This window comes from Parasteatoda tepidariorum, chromosome 6, assembly GCF_982258835.1.
Source record: "Parasteatoda tepidariorum strain Cologne lab strain chromosome 6, Ptep-v5.0, whole genome shotgun sequence".
NCBI classification, from domain to species: domain Eukaryota; kingdom Metazoa; phylum Arthropoda; class Arachnida; order Araneae; family Theridiidae; genus Parasteatoda; species Parasteatoda tepidariorum.
In genome coordinates this window covers 18,399,284-18,413,684 of record NC_141760.1, presented here as the reverse complement: position 1 = coordinate 18,413,684, position 14,401 = coordinate 18,399,284, and the positions used below count along the sequence as shown (strand labels likewise).

General features: G+C 29.5%; 1 protein-coding gene across 1 annotated transcript; it reads left to right on the top strand.

The window, feature by feature from the left end:
• On the top strand, window positions 1-14,022 carry LOC107441046 (astacin-like metalloprotease toxin 5). Its single transcript, XM_016054180.4, has 6 exons — window positions 1-70; window positions 3,567-3,643; window positions 4,854-4,929; window positions 8,071-8,185; window positions 10,915-11,090; window positions 13,694-14,022. The coding sequence occupies exons 1-6, from the start codon at window positions 31-33 to the stop codon at window positions 13,921-13,923; spliced, it is 714 nt and encodes a 237-aa protein (XP_015909666.1). The 5' UTR covers window positions 1-30; the 3' UTR covers window positions 13,924-14,022.
• Window positions 14,023-14,401: the final 379 nt, after the last annotated feature.

Genomic DNA, 14,401 nt, shown 5'->3' with positions numbered 1-14,401 from the left:
TTGTAGCTGTTTGTTTCACATTCATGAAATATGCAGATCTACATTTTATTTCTCCTCTTAGGATTTGCGTGTAAGTATATTTAAATTTTTGTTTTCGTTTCAATCAGTTTTGTCTTGCATATTAAAGTAGGAAACAAAGTAGAAAATTTTGTTGAAAAAATAATAATTATAATCATTGAAATTATCTTTTTATTCAAGTTAGTAATGAGTTATATATTCATGAAAATAGAAATATTAAGAACTATTATTAGAAGCAATATTAAACTATTAAGATCAAAAATGTTAACTTTGAATTTTAGTTTTATTCAACTAAGTTATATGTTACATATTTAAATGGAAGACACAAAGGGAAGTTACAAACAAAATTTTAAAAAAATTAATATATTTTAAAGCGTTGTTGTGATGCCATTATAGATGGTTGACCGTATAAAGCTAAGCACAGGTGGCGCTACGGTTTAAAATTTGCCGTAAGACATCCGGGTTCCTACTTCCGATTGAAGCTGGGAAAAAGCTCGCCATGCAATATTATTATATTTGTAGTGTTCACAATATTACGCATTCTTTCAATTTAACAATGAAACAAATAACAAATGTATTTGGAAGAAATCACAAGCATGCTATGATGCTACCCAAACAACCGGTGATATTTTACACAATTATAGCTAAATAAGGAATAACACTCAAAACGTGACAAACCTTACACTTTATTTATGTTGTGATATTAATTTCTTAAAATTTGTTTTTGGTTCACGACCTGTTAGAATTTATAAATTATGGAGAACTCTTATAAGTGTGAAAATTTTGCTTAAATTTGATAAAAAATCACGATCATAAAACTTCCTAAAATATAAAGCCTGTTTGCACATCGCCTCGTAAGCATAACATAAGCGGAGGGATACACCGGAAATTTCATAAATTGTTTCCTAAAATTTTATTTCGTAATTTTTAAAGTTATATAGTTAATTTTACAGTTAATAACAGTTAATTGCAGTGGTTCAGTGACTTTAAAGTAAATATTACTGCATAAAAAATTACGGTATATCCGATTTTTTGTTCTCAAAAATACTATGGTAAAAATAGATTTTACGTTAAAAAGGACGGTACTGGTACCGTGAGTGCCATTATTGTTACCGTAATTTGATTCAGATTTATTACAGTCTAGCTCTTTATTTATGTATTTGAAACTCTTCAAAATGCTGAGAAAAACTTTTAAAAAATTGTTTTATGTGGTAGAAAGTAGCCACCTCATGTAGGGTGACTTTGTGCTCCTTAATTTGTCAACTGAAATCCAATAAAACTTTATTGTAGAAAATATAAAAATTATTGTTTTTAAATACAGACAAAAATTGTGTAAAATATTTCAAGAAATTTATAATATATATTTTTTGGAGAAAAAAAAATTGAAAATTGTTGAGGTTTAATTTCGTCTTTTAAAAAAAACTTTTAGCGTTTTCATATTTTTTTTTCCAAAAAAACTTCATTTTTATCGATGTCGAAATTCTTTCTAAATCCCCTGAACCTTTTTGGACTAATTTAGACTTCTCTCTCTCTCTGATGATATCGTAGGTATTTCCCCTTCTCCCAGTTATCAAGCGCATTTTTTCCAATAATTTTTTCCAAAAAAATTTTTTTTTAAAAAGAGTACAAAAAAATACATACATACTGATTACATCCTCCCTTTTCTTATGAATGATTTTTCACTATCCCCACCTACTATTTAGTTCTGAGGATAACTTCATTTATGGACGTCCTTTAAACATAATTATTCATTTTCTTAGACCGGAAAAACCTGATTAGTAGGACATTGGAATCATGTTCGTGAGAAAGGGAGTTAGAATCCCATTGGCCGAAAAAATCTCGTATGTTAAATGATGTCGGATGCACGCTAAATCTATCAAGGTCACAAAGTCCTCCAAGTTAACATAACAAATCAATACCTTTGGGGCTTCCGAATTAGAGATTGATCGTTCTCTAAATCAAGTCAAAATTAAGATCTATGGATGAATGTATGTACAAGTGGGTCTGCCCTGTGAAACGGACCACGACGTGTGTGTGTGTCTGAAATCGTATTCTTGGCCAGATGAAGCCACTGAAAAACATGAAATGCACCCTCTGCCTTAAATTTGCTTGGTTTCCCAAGTAGTCTTGCTGGCATTGGTAAGTAACAATCTATCGATCCCCGCTGGCCGAAGACTCCCCGTGTAGTAAATAGTGACTAATGCACGCTAAATCTGTCGAGTCACAAAGTCCTCCATATTCCCATAACAAATCATACCTCTGGGGGTACTGATCCAGGAGTTTCCTTGTCTTCTGGATTGGTTCAAAATTGCAAGGCTACAGAGTTGAACATTAGTAGTCGTAAACCCAAAATTGGGTCGGCTGTTCAACGACGGTTATAAAATAGCAATCGAAGCAACAATATTAATTTTTTTTTGATAAATTCATTATATGTAAAAATAAAATTATAAAATCAAATGATGTTCGGGAAATTTTCAAACAAATTATGAGTTCACTAATTAAATATACCTGAACTGAGCATTTTCTTATTTATTTCTAATTTAGTTTCTATAAAATTAACACGAAAAACAATTATACAAATTTTTTGAATGACATTTTCCAGAAAACAAATAACTCAGTGTGAATTTCAAAACTGATTGGGTATACTTTGTGCTATGCAGACTAAAAACAGAAAAAAAAATTGAATATGACAGAAATGAAAATACAGAAACGAACAATGGGTATATGGACAATGGGTAATAAACAAGAACCTTCCTCGGTGTCTTAACACCAAATGATAGTAGAAGTTGTAATGATAGAAAGACACCAAATGATTGAAAGAGTTGACCCTACTACCCTACTGTGATATTAATACCTGGAGTACTGATCAAATTTCATGTCAATGAGATCTTGCGTAGATTGGACAAACTAAACTTTTTCTTATACGTCTACCTAAAGATATGTCCAAAACCAGAACGTTAACCAATCATCTATCGCTCTACATAGTCGGAATTCAGATCTCAGGTTTGAGTTTTCTTCTGCTTAAATCATTCAACACTACTCTTCATCTATAGAACTTAATTTCTGGGAATCATTCCATATTCTGAAAATTCTACTAATTTAGTTAGTGATCATTTTAGTATTACACCGTTTTCCAATGTTTGGAAATCTATTACAATTTAATCTTTTGCATCTTGAGGTTTCTGTCAAACCACCTTACATCTGTTTATTGTATCCCCTTTTTTATTATTTTGCTCTAACTTGCACCAATGTTCCTATGAGCTAAACTACTTTGCACGTGTTTATCTCTTTACCTTCATTACTATCATTTGGTGTTTAGACACAAAGGAAGGTTCGTGTTCATAAAACCGAAGCTACAGTATGTCCATTTCGGTATTTTCCTTTGTGCTTCATTCACGTTTTTTTCTTGCTTAGCCATTATAAATTGTTTAGAAAAAAATAATTGATACAATTATATATTTTGTATTACTTAGTGCATTTTTTTACAGAAACTTAAGAATTGTATTTGGTACTTTTACTGTTTAGCAGTAACTTATGTTACATTTTAGGGGGTGGACGCAGGCGAAACTTACTGCAAAATCCAGATTTGTTCCAAGGAGACATTGCGGGTATTGAAGACATAAACGTAAGAATCTTTTTATTTTAAATATTTAAAAAAACATTTTTTTTGTTCTATAAGATCTGCTGTGAATACAAAATAAGAACTTTATCATTTAATTTATCTCATAATCTTATATTATAAAGCTAATAACGCGCAATGTAATTAAAATAAATCGGACACATGTTTTAATTTACTGTCATAATTATGTTATAAAGAAATACACATAATGGACCAATTTTGTAATATTATAATAGACATATTGTCTGCATTAAAAGAAATCATACTTCTTTGTGAAAATAAATTAAATCCTAACTTAAAAATCAACCATTTATTAATTAAAAAACAATGAATATACATATATATATATATATATATATATAATTATTATTATTATTATTATTAACAGTTTTAAAATAATGAAACTGGAGAAAAATTACGGGACTTGCTCTATCAAATGGAGAGTTAATGTTACAAAATAGAAGTTATTCTCACTTTATCTAAGTCGTGGATTAACGTACCAGAATTTTTAACTTTGATATTCTTATAAAATGCATCTATTTATGTATCTATTAATGTAATTTAACAAAAGCTATATTATAAAACGACTTTTATAATATCTGATATATAATTACACATATTATATAATAAGAACCATTTCATAATATATATTTTGTAACATTTGATGTACAATAACTTGTATTACATAATAAGAACCATATTATAATATGGTTCTTATAATATCTTAAAATAATAACACATATTATGTAATAAGAACCATATTATAGTATGTCTATTAGTAAGCCTCCTTAAGTAACAATATATTACTAAAAATCAAATATTTCATGATATGAGAATTTCATTTTTTAGAAAATAATTGTTTGCGGGCTTTATAAATTGTCAAAATAATTAAAACATTAATTATCAAGTGTTTGCGAGTTTAAGGAACAAATGAACGGAATTAATTTTGAGGTGTGCCCAGTAGATAATTAGTAGATTGAAACAATTATATTGTAAATTGATTTTTGTTAATTAGTAGATTGAAACTATTATTGTAAAACATTTTATTGTATTGTGAAACTATGTAGAGGGATCTGATTGAAACTATTACTAACTGAATGATATTTAATGTATAAATTAATTAGATATTATTCCTATTATCTACTTTGTAGTCTAATTCTAATTATAACACTGATTACAATTATCATGACATTAACAGTCTTTTTTTTCCTTATAGGATAGAAATGCTGTTATTCTGAAATCTAGGTTGTGGAGAGGTGGTGTTGTTACTTACAAAATTGATCCAAGCCTTGGTATGTAAAACGGACGAATTTCCCATTTTCAGCACAACTACGGGGAGTCCGTAGGGCATATACTAATCTTTTTCGATGTACTCTTTTCTTATCATCTATACAATATATTGCTTTAGTTTTTTTCTTCACAGTATATTTACATATACACGTTTATACTGTGATACGCGCTGTTAATGCGTATCTTTGGCAGTATTTTTTTTAAAAAATTATGAACGGAGAGCTTTTAATTTTATAAAAAAATGTTTTATTATTTTTGATCAAATATCTTTTATAAATCAAAAAGTATTCCTGTTAAAACTAAAACATTGTTACAGTATGCAACTGATATAATCTGAAACATCCCCCAAAAAATTTCAAAGCGATATCACAGGTAGGTCTTTAGAAAAAATGCATCGAAAAAAGTCAGTTTTAGCATTATTGATATATGCCCTTCTGACACCCCTTATAGTTTTACAAAAATTGACACTGTTTTGAAAATTCTCTTTTTAATAAAAAGAATAAATTTTTTCTCGACCTTACATGGGAGTACAAAAATAAATGTCTAGAGAGTGAAAGAAAAAGATATCACCCTAAGTAACTTTTTTTCTAATAATCGGATTTTCACGAACTACGTGCCAATCTTAATGGCTCAAAGGACTGATCTCAAATATTCTAATTAGCTAATAATTAATTAGAATGAATCAGTTACGTAAACCTACTTACTCGTTACATACATACGCATTCCCAACGGCTTTGGATTGCTTACTGTCAAATTATAAAGAACTCATGGGCTTCAATCTGGAACTATCTCAATTTTGTTGGAAAATTGATCGAGAGCTTGGATTTTTACATAGTTCATCTTATCTCGGAGGCATTTTAAGGAAATCGAATACATTTTGTCGGTAATTATAAAAAATTTTATTGAAAGATAATTTCAAAATAGTTCTTAACAAAAATACATTGAAAAAAATTTTTTTTTTTTTTTTGGTTTCTGCTGCATTGATACTTTTGTATCATTGATTACATATCTGCAATCGGTTTCTCTATCTAAGCTGCTGTTCTTTTTAAATAGCATTTATAGTCTATTTTTATTGAAATGTGCAAGGTTAAAAAGGTTAGATATAACAAAGGTCTCATAAATGATTCTGCAAACTTCTAGTGTAGTTAGGACACCACATCAGGATTAAAAATGCCTAGAAACCCATGCAAGAAAACGTTATGATACGCCGCTTCGGCCACTCCTCTAGTGTGGGCGTTCCTAAGTGTGCTTCTGAACAACTCATTATAGCGAAGAATCCCTAGCAACGTATCCCTAGACGTTTTCAATCATTTTAAAGAACATTTTTGAGCAACTTTAATCCTGAGGATGTACCCTCCTAGAAGTTTGTCGCAGTATTCATGTGACACCTTATGAATCTGACGTTTTTAACCTCGTACATTTCGACAAAAAATATACTAAAAAAGCCAATTTTATAAAAAAATTTGTAGCTTTAGGTGTGAAACTAATTTCAGATTTGATTCGAAATCTCCACATCCGAATTAAGAAAAATCAAGTATTTGTAGAAATGCGACAAAAAATTTGTTCCCTAATGCTATTAATTACAAATTATTACAAGTATTACCCAATAAGTTAGCAAGTATTTCCTTACAAAATAAAATTTTTCAGATCATATTTTTAAAAAAAATAATAAATTGTGAAATTCGCTTAATTAAAAATAGCTCTATGTTAAAAAAAAATACGTTTTAATAATTCATTAGAGTTTCTTTTACTTTTTTTTATTTAATCAATGCTCAAGAAATTAAGATACACAAATTTTTTCATAATACTATTGATAAACGAATAATTTCGCGAGGAAAAATTAAATTTTGATTAACTTCAAAAATTTTGAGGGATTTCAAAGTTAGCATTAAAGGGGCCGAATTTTCGACTCGCACCTGAATATGACTATATTTTCCAAATAGTGGGGGCCCATTCCCCATATTTTAAAGGTCAAATAAGTGAATCCGCCGAAGAAATGGTATGTTTATTCTGAGAAAGTACATTTTACGTAAAATTCCGAGAAAGTACATTTTACGTAAAATTCCGTAACTTCATTAAATAGCACAGGGACAAAAAAAAATTTTGGTAAAAATTTCCATACCATAGGGTAATGACATTTCTTGTTTAAAAAAAAAGAACATAAGTATGGCAATAAAAGTCAAAATATATGGTATTTAAGCAATTCATTTGATAATTTTTCCATTCATATATTTACTGTTCACCAGAAATTCTGATTTTTGAAATTTACCTCACATTTAATAAAAAGTGCAAAATTGAAAAGACAAATTTAGCCGAAAGATGGTTTTTACGTCATGCTCAAAGGTACCATGGTAAAATGACCAAATTTTGCTTCAGTTAATTTCAACACATATTCTAAAACTGTGTTTTATTGTTAATTTTACCAAAATCATTAAAGTGATTCGGTAAAAATTACCGAACTTTTTGGTGTTCCCATAGAGCTTTTCGCTTTTATTTTTATAAGGAGATTTCATGTGGATGTGATATATAGTTTTGCTTTTATTTAATATAGAGCTTTTTTTATTTGCTTTTTCACGCTTGGTCATGATTTTTTTTAACTGCATTAATTAATTAGCATATTGTTGCCAACCCTTTTGGAACCATTAAGATTGGAACTATGAAAATCTGATCATTAGAAAAGTTACTCAGAGAAATATATTTTTATTTTTTTAGTTCGCTGCACATCCCATAACTTCAAATACTCCTTCAGTTGTAACTAGTAATTAAATACGAGATGGATATCTGATACTTTTATCTATGATTTCCACTGAAAATATGCTTATATATCATTATGAAGCTTTTTGCAGTCTGTAACCATAATTTTAGCACTCCCAATTAATGCCGGGTGCTCCAAAATGACAGACGATTTGAAGAAAAATGGAAAGAGATGAAAAATATATAATCTTTGTTGTGTTCTACTTAAAGAAAACAGACAAAAAAAATTCCTCATTGGGTTTCAAAGCTAGTTACGAAGTTCGTCAATAGGTGGCTATTCTAACTGAGAAGCATTCCTCCATGTTTTTCTATTTTTTTTTTTTTTTTCAAATAGTCGGACTTTTTTGGACATAGAATAAGAATTGTGCCTGTAATTTAATTTATTGCAGATAATATCAAAGGTGAAATTTTAAGAGCCATGAGGCACATTTCTGATCAAACATGTCTTACCTTCAGGGAAAGGAGCTTTGAAAAGGATTATATTAGGATATTTTCGGGAGAAGGGTAAGTGAAAATGTAATTGACAAGTTTTGTTGAAAATCGTTTTTATAAATAATTTGTATACATTCAGGTTTCAAAGTCTTAAAAAGCATGTCGTGCTAATAGATGAACAAGCTAACATAGCCCCCTAAAAGGCATTTTTAAAGTATTAACCAAGTACTAGAATAAGAATAAACAACATTCTTAATGTACAAAAAGAAATGACATGGCATATGTAAAATACTTTATCCTTCTAGCAGTTAATTTTGAATTCGAAGCATTCAGTGTACTATATTTCAGAACCTGTAGTGCTTACTTTGTACATAAAGCAAAATATAAATTTCGTATTATAATTAACAGTGAGTACCTAATACTATCTCAAACTTTCAAAAACTTTTCAAAAATTGGTAGTCAAATTGAGAGCTTAAACTCCAACCTACTGAAACATTATTTGAAAATTATAAGGAAATATGCTAAGAATTAAAGTTCCTGTAGCTACATTTTATATTTAAAGAGCAAGTTAAATGTAGGCAACTCTGGAGCAATTATTTAAAGATCTGATGGCATCAATTCTTTAAATTATTGTGATCAAGAGAGTTTTTAATGACAAATTTTCATGACTTTTCCACCTAATCTTTAATGAGCTCTTTCTCTTTCTTTTTCCCTCAATTGCTCTCTCTAAGTCAAAATTCAACGCACAGATATAATATTTGATATCCGCAATATCACATCGTAATCAAAAGTGGACGGTATATTCATTTCCACATAAAACAGTTCGACGTAATTACATTTTACGACGCGATTCATATGATTCATATAACAAAATGTCGGTTCATAAATTGGTAGCCGATGTTTCAAGCTGTATTCATAAGCATAAATTATTAAAATGCTAAATATAATGTTTTTTTATTTAATTTAACCTAAATTAAGTAAAAAAATTTATGTATAGAAGCATAAAATTAATATTATATACAAAAACTAAAAAAACTAATATTAATTTACAAAAAAACTTTATGTATTAAAAGTATGATAAAAAATATACCTATTGCAGGAAATAATGTAAAAAGTATAAAAATGTGTTTCGACACAAAAACCTCAAATTATTAGTAGTTTTATGATATACTAGTGGGCTGCGCCCCCTGCTCGCTAACGCTCGCCAACCCCCGAAAATTGCTACGCAATGTTATATGGTTTGCTCCGCAAACCAAGCTCGCTTCGCTCGCTACTAACTTAGGTACATTGCAAATGCACAAAATTCTAAGAATTCGAAACAATCATTCAAATCCATATAACAACTTTTTTTTCTAAAAAAAATTACATCTTTTTAGTAAGTACTGAGTCCTTAAAATAAATTTGAATTCAAATAAATGACATGTAATTCGTTAAATCTATTAGAAATGTGCTATAGTATAAAATCTTAAGACAAAATTTCTAAAACTGATATCTCTTTAAAAAGATTAAAATTTCGGCTATAATTAAGTCTATTAAAAATTGAAATAAGTGAATTACAATGGAAAAACCTGCATAAACAAATAAATTCTAGTAAAACAAATAAATTCGTGATATAAATCAAAAATTGTCAAATAAATTCGTAATACATAAATTCGTGAAAAAAAACGCTTTCGACAAAAAACCAAAATAGAGATCTATCGACAAAGACTTCTGCCTAGCTTATGCTCTCCCTGGTTATTTCAGTTTCCGTTTTTAAAAGCGCTATATGTTGAGCCATCTTAGCTAGATTTGGCATGTGACATTTTTAGCTGTAATCATTGGTCTATTTTCTAGCGTTGCCATTCGGGGAGTTGTAATGAGGCTTTTTTTTATCGCCGTGTAAGAGAAATATATATATAGATATTATAAAAACGGTATAAAATTCGAATCCCGTAAACGAGTATTAGCAGCTAAATTTTTAAACCCTAAGTTTTCTAAAAAAAATAGATTTTATTTATTTATTAAGGTTAAACTTCATAGATCAAAGTTGATTTTGAGAGTTAAATAAGGCTGTTTTCAACGGATAAAGCTTTGTTATCACTATATACACGTGCCTCCAACTATTCTAATTTTCTCAAAATTTATTAAACTTTTTCATTTTCTCTAATTGTGACGAAAAAATTATGTACTTAACTAATGTATATAGATTTTATTTTAAGTAAAGCATTTAAAATAATTTAATAAAAACCACAAGACTCCTTAAAAATATAAATTTCAATCAATAATTTTAATATTTATTTTTGAAGATGTTTAATGCTGGCTTTATTAATGCTTAATTTTCATATAAAATTTTCGGAAAATTTAAACTATGCCTGAGAATTATTAAACAGATACCTAATTTGCTATTATTATTATTATAAATTTTATCATTATTATTATTAGTATAAATATTATCATTATTATTATTAGTATAAATATTATTATTATTAGAATAAATATTATCATTATTATTATAAGTATAAATATTATCATTATTATTATTATTGCAATGTATGTATTAATTTCTGTATTAGCCCAACAGTATGTTTTTACAGTCTAGTCTATCATTAACTGGATTATATCTTGATTTAGAAAAATTATATTAAAATATAAAATTGTTAACGTTTACTGCTTCAAATTTTGAAATTTTCATTTTTCAATAATGCAGTGTAATAACTCTCTTGTTATTTATGATAATAGCATAACTGGGAATTTTATTTAAGTAAGCATATTTTTTCAGAGAAAAATTAATAATTAATACATTTTTGTTTATATGTCATCAGGTGTTATTCTTATTGGGGTCGATTTGGTGGAGTGCAACCCTTATCCTTGGAAGCAGGTTGTGAACCATTTGGAACTATTATTCATGAGCTATGTCACGCCATAGGGTTCGCTCATGAACAATCTAGATCTGATAGGGATGACTATTTGATCATTTACTGGGAAAATATAATGAAAGGTGATTTTTTTTCAATGTTAACTAAATTGTATTTGTTGAATGCTAAAATATATATTTTTTATCGATTAAGCCAATGATCCAACACCGGTTCGTAAATCAAATGATACTGGGCCTATCCTAACACTTGATCCAAGAGTGCCCTTGTCTTCTGGACTGAGTTCAAACACAACAACAAGGCTACGGAGTTGAACATAAGTAGTCATAAAGCCTAAATTGGGTCGGCTGTTGAACGACGGCTATAAAATAAATAAAAACTTTTTGGCGTGATGGATCAGAGAATAAAACGATCGTCTTCCAACGAGGTGATTCGGATTTAAATCTCAGCGATTGCAAGTAGATACGAATTCTGCATCCGGCTTACACCGACCACAGTGCTGACGTAAAATATACTCAGTGGTAATCGGATCATGAGTTAAAGTCTCCTTGTTATCGAACTTACTGTGGGATGTTTTCCTCTCTAAGAAATGCAAATGTGGGTAAGTAAGGCTAACCGTTGGAGACTTTTGTGGATTTCCTCTCCATGTAGCATAAATGCGGATTAGTCCATTAAAAAAGTCCTCTACAAAGGCAAACATTTTTCGCAATACTTGATTCAAGATTGCCCTTGACTTCTGAATTGGGTTCAAAATTATATTTCCACGGGGTTGAATATTAGTTAAATAAAAAAAAATAAAACAAAATAAAAAATAAATTAAATTAAAAAATAAAATAAAATATTAAAATGAAATAAAATAATAAAATAAAATAAATTAAAATATTAAAATAAAATTAAATATTACAATAAAATAAAATATTAAAATAAAATAAAATAAAATAATAAAATAAATAAAATAATGAAGTAAAATAAAACTTTTTGACGTGATGGTTCAGTGAACAGAGCGTTTGGATTCGAATCTCAGAGATAGTAGTCGATACGAATTCTGCATCCGCCTTGCGCCGACCACAGTTCTGACGCAAAATATCCTCAGTGGCAGACGGACAATGGGTTAAAGTCCCCTTGCCATTGAACTAGCAGAGGGATGTTTTCGCGGTTTTCCTCCCAATATAACGTAAATGCGGGTTAGTTCCATCAAAAAGTCCTCCACGAAAGCAAATTTCTCCCAATACTTGAACCAAGAGTTAACCTGTCTTCTAGATTGGGATCAAAATTACAAAAATACGGAGTTGAACATTGGTCGTCGTAAACTGAAACAAAACGGTTGTCTGTTCAACAATGGTTTCAAACTAAAAAAGTAAATAAAATTCGTTGTGTAAAGGATGGAATCCCAGCGATGGGTGGTCGATATGAATTCCGCACCTGGCTGCCACCGACCACAATGTTGACATAAGAATATCCTCAGTGGTAAACGGATCATGGTTTAGAAAATCCCTGCTACCTGACTGGCCGTGGGAGGTTTAATGATTTTCCTCTCCATTTAACGCAGATGCGGGTCGGTTCCATCAAAAAGTCCCTCATCAGGGCAAATTTGTCCCAATACTTTTCCAGGAGTTCCCTTGTTCTCTGTATTGGTTTCAAACTTACATGGCTACGGAGTTGAATATTGATTGCGGAATACCTGTAAGTGATGCTGTAGTGTGAATATTTCAATCCCGATTGATTGTTGAAACGGGAATTTTGTTTACGTTAGCAACTGTAACCATTCCGTTTCGAGTAAGCCAAGCTCATCAAGTATCAATTTTCTTAGGTGAATCATTTTTTATTTTTTCACAGCGATTTAAGTTCTCTTACTATAGGTTTCTTACTTAACACAAAGACAGGCGCGAAGTCACGTGGAACACAAACAAACTTATTATTCATCGAAGTTACCAGGTACACAAGCAAAAATATATCAAGGTTACGATAAAGGACGTAAAAAAAATTAATTAAAAAACGTAGAAGAGAAGGAATTATATTTCAACAAATCCCACGAGTGATAAGGAGCTGTATTTAATTGACCTCACGTTAATTAACATTCTTACTTGTGTGGAGAAACTTAGCTCAACTTTAACGTGCCATTTTGCTTTTAAACGATTAGCTGGCATTGTTCACATGTGTGGGTATCGTGATCTTCTTCTTCATGAAATGCAAGTACTCAATTGGATCGGTTATTTACAGCCGGTTATGAAATGAAATATAAAATGTTGTTGTGTGAAGGGTAATGGTTTGAAAGAAGAAAAAAAATTAAATCTTTGTCTATGCTTAATCGTTGAAATAATTAAGCATGAAACTTGCGTGAAACTTATTCCTGCTAATGATCATCTTGATTTAAGACACTTCGACTTAAATTACATATTAAATCATGTTATTAGATTAACGGCGCGTGAGTGAAGAAACATTGAGTTGAATTTGCCAGAAGGTTTAATGAAGTTTAATAAGTAAAAAGTAATTTGAAAGTAAATGAAAAATATTTAGAAAAATGAAGAATTTTGATTACGGCTACCGTTCTACGAATTTTGAGTTCATAATCAGCAGTATGTATTTGAACACCTGTGATGGAAAATACTTCTATAAAAATTTTATTTCCTTCTAATTGCTATTGTTGCATATGCTATTGTTATTATAATTGCTATTGTTGCGATAATGTAAATACTTCCATTAATTTTATTTTTTGTTTATTTTAAAGGAGCGGAAGATCAATTTCGCAAGCTGATGCCACATCGTGAAAGAAAAATCAATGGATTTGATTACAATTCCATTATGATCTATGGAGAGGAAGCATTTTCATACGACGATATCCAAAAAACAATGGTAGCCAAGAAAAAAGGAGTTCGCCTCACTGATCCGTTCGAAAAAAAGGGGCTCAACCCTAGTGATGTATATAGAATCAATACCTTGTATGATTGTAATAAATGATCAATAATTGTAGTATTTATGTGTCCCATATGATTGCAACAAATAAAAGTACGTAAAAAGCGTGCAGATGATCTGCAAATAAAGCTATTACAACAATCACATTGCTTCACATATTTTGAGATATTTTTTATTTTGACATGTATAACAAAATATCAAGCTACCTTAAATAAAACTGACAGTTTTCAAACAAGTTTAATGGAAAAAGGTTAAGGTTAAAAGAAAAAACTTATTTTAATAAATTCAAATTAAAGAGCATAAACTTTTCCTTCTAGAGTTTCTAGTTTTAGTTCAAAAAATTCCGGTAGAGAACGCTGCAGTAAGTAAACAACAAGAAAATAAAAGAAAATTCATTGAATATCACAAAACAATATATTTTGAGACATCCAAAATCCACTGCAATTACATTCCTTAATGTGACTTGTTGATAATTTATATATTATCTGGGAAACAATCCCTGAGGATGATTCGAAATTAAGTT